Consider the following 1,917-nt stretch of genomic DNA (forward strand, 5'->3'; position numbering starts at 1 on the left):
TCACACTTGATTCTTAACCGAAGAACTGTAACCGGTGAGGTCATCATAGTATTTGGACCATAGCATGATCCCCCCATACTTCTTCGAATTCTTGATGGTCGGAAGCACTAGAGTTGTGAGATCACTGGCTGGAATGAATCCACTACCAGCTGCCTGAGGAGCTGCAGGGAGTCCAAGGAAAATTTCCTTAGCAGGAATTGTTAGCCATTGTTTCCATGCATCATCGAGATTGCGGACGTTTCCTGTGGTATATTGGCAAGGTGGATTGTTGTAGAATTGAACCCAGACATAATCGAAAAGTCCAGTGTTAAGTGCACTACCAACCCAAGCGTCGGGAAAGGGACACTGGGGAGCTGCAGTCAGGTAAACTTCTTTCCCAGGCTTGCCATATGCCTTAAGGTACCTCGCAAGATCATCCCAGTGTTGATTCGTGCCTCCCTCGATGTCGAAGTCTATGCCATCCAAAACTGCACTCCCAAGAGGGCGAGACGAAGAAGAACCACCCAAGAAGTTGTTCCAAAGGTACGTTGCAACTTGTTTGGCATCCTCGGAAGAAGCTAGATAGTAGCTCCCTGCTCCACCTCCAATGGAGAGCATCACCTTAACGCCGCGGCTCTGGCAAGATCTGATATCGTCGCTTAAGCTGGTACAACCATTGGTATAAGGGTCGCAGTGGCCAGCAAGGTTGATCATGGGATTTTGGCCATTGCCAAACGTGGGGAGGAATGCTATGTTTACAAACTTGTAGTTTCCTGTTTCGCATGTATCTGCTAAGGATCCCTCATTGCCGTTTTGTCCCCAGTAGATTGCAATTCCACCAGCATGCAACCTTACAATGAGGGCAAACAGGAACAAGCCAAATAGCATAGTTGCAGCAAGTGCTCGTCTTGCCATGCCCAATTGGTACGTTATCGCTCTGTGTATTTTTCCTTCCCTATTAAGATGAAGAAAGATTGGGTGTTCTCCGTGCTCAACTGGGCTTGGGAACGATCTCTTTTATAGTGAAGAAGGGGAGACTGCGATTGGTTATTAGCATTCACATATTTGGTTTATGCCTGTGGATGCACGCATCTTTCGCCGTGGCATATGTGCAAATCTGTCTCTAATGTGACTTTTAGCTTATAAAAAGATCCACTAACTTGATTTTTGTGATTACACCCATTTAAATAACTTTGATCCAACATCTATGGCATTTCCACCATATAATGCCAATCTCGGTAATATTTAATTTTGTTCTGCTACTTTGTATGGTTAAATTTGCCTGCAACAAACCTTTAAATAGCGGATCTTAGTTTAAAATTGATGCCCTTCTTGTTGTTCTAAGGTGAAGTTAGCATTTCTATCTGCTAGCTATGCAGCAGTACATTGAAGTTTCTCTCTTAAAGGAATTTTCAGCTCTATCTTAGTCGTCTGTTACAATACCTTAGTACAAACAGAAAACTGTGTCATACATTTCAGTGCTATAATCTGTCCGCCACAAATGAATGGAGGCTAAGTATCTAAATGAAAGCATATAGCCAAAAGCAAATCATGAAATGGAGTTTGCACATGTAAATTCAAGTATCTCTGAAATATCATTATCAGAAAGTCCAACTTAACAAAAAAGTGATATCAGTATTGACTGCATGCCACTAATTGAATTTTAGGAGTAAACAACTAGAGGTTGCAATGGATACGATGTTGATTTTGATTAAAATAAATCAAACCATCCTCTGGTGAATTGAGAACAAATAGGGATTTAATCTAACAAATAGATGAGACAATTATGAGCAAATTTAGTTCATGCATTCAGCGAAGTAACCAAACTCCTTGTTTTCTTGGTAACAAAAACTATTAGTTTTCAATCATATTAAACAAGAGGTTGCAATAGATAGGCAGTCGATTTTGATTAAACTAAATGAAAGCATCATCTAATGA

At 41.1% G+C, this 1,917-nt stretch overlaps 1 protein-coding gene across 1 annotated transcript; it reads right to left on the reverse strand.

The window, feature by feature from the left end:
- On the reverse strand, window positions 1–894 carry LOC103724274 (acidic endochitinase-like). Its single transcript, XM_008815488.4, has one exon. The coding sequence runs from the start codon at window positions 892–894 to the stop codon at window positions 1–3; it is 894 nt and encodes a 297-aa protein (XP_008813710.4).
- Between the last annotated feature and the right edge of the window lie 1,023 nt (window positions 895–1,917).

The sequence above is a fragment of the Phoenix dactylifera genome, chromosome 11, assembly GCF_051530095.1.
Source record: "Phoenix dactylifera cultivar Ajwa chromosome 11, Ajwa_hap1_PhDact_Kaust_v1.1, whole genome shotgun sequence".
Lineage (NCBI taxonomy): Eukaryota > Viridiplantae > Streptophyta > Magnoliopsida > Arecales > Arecaceae > Phoenix > Phoenix dactylifera.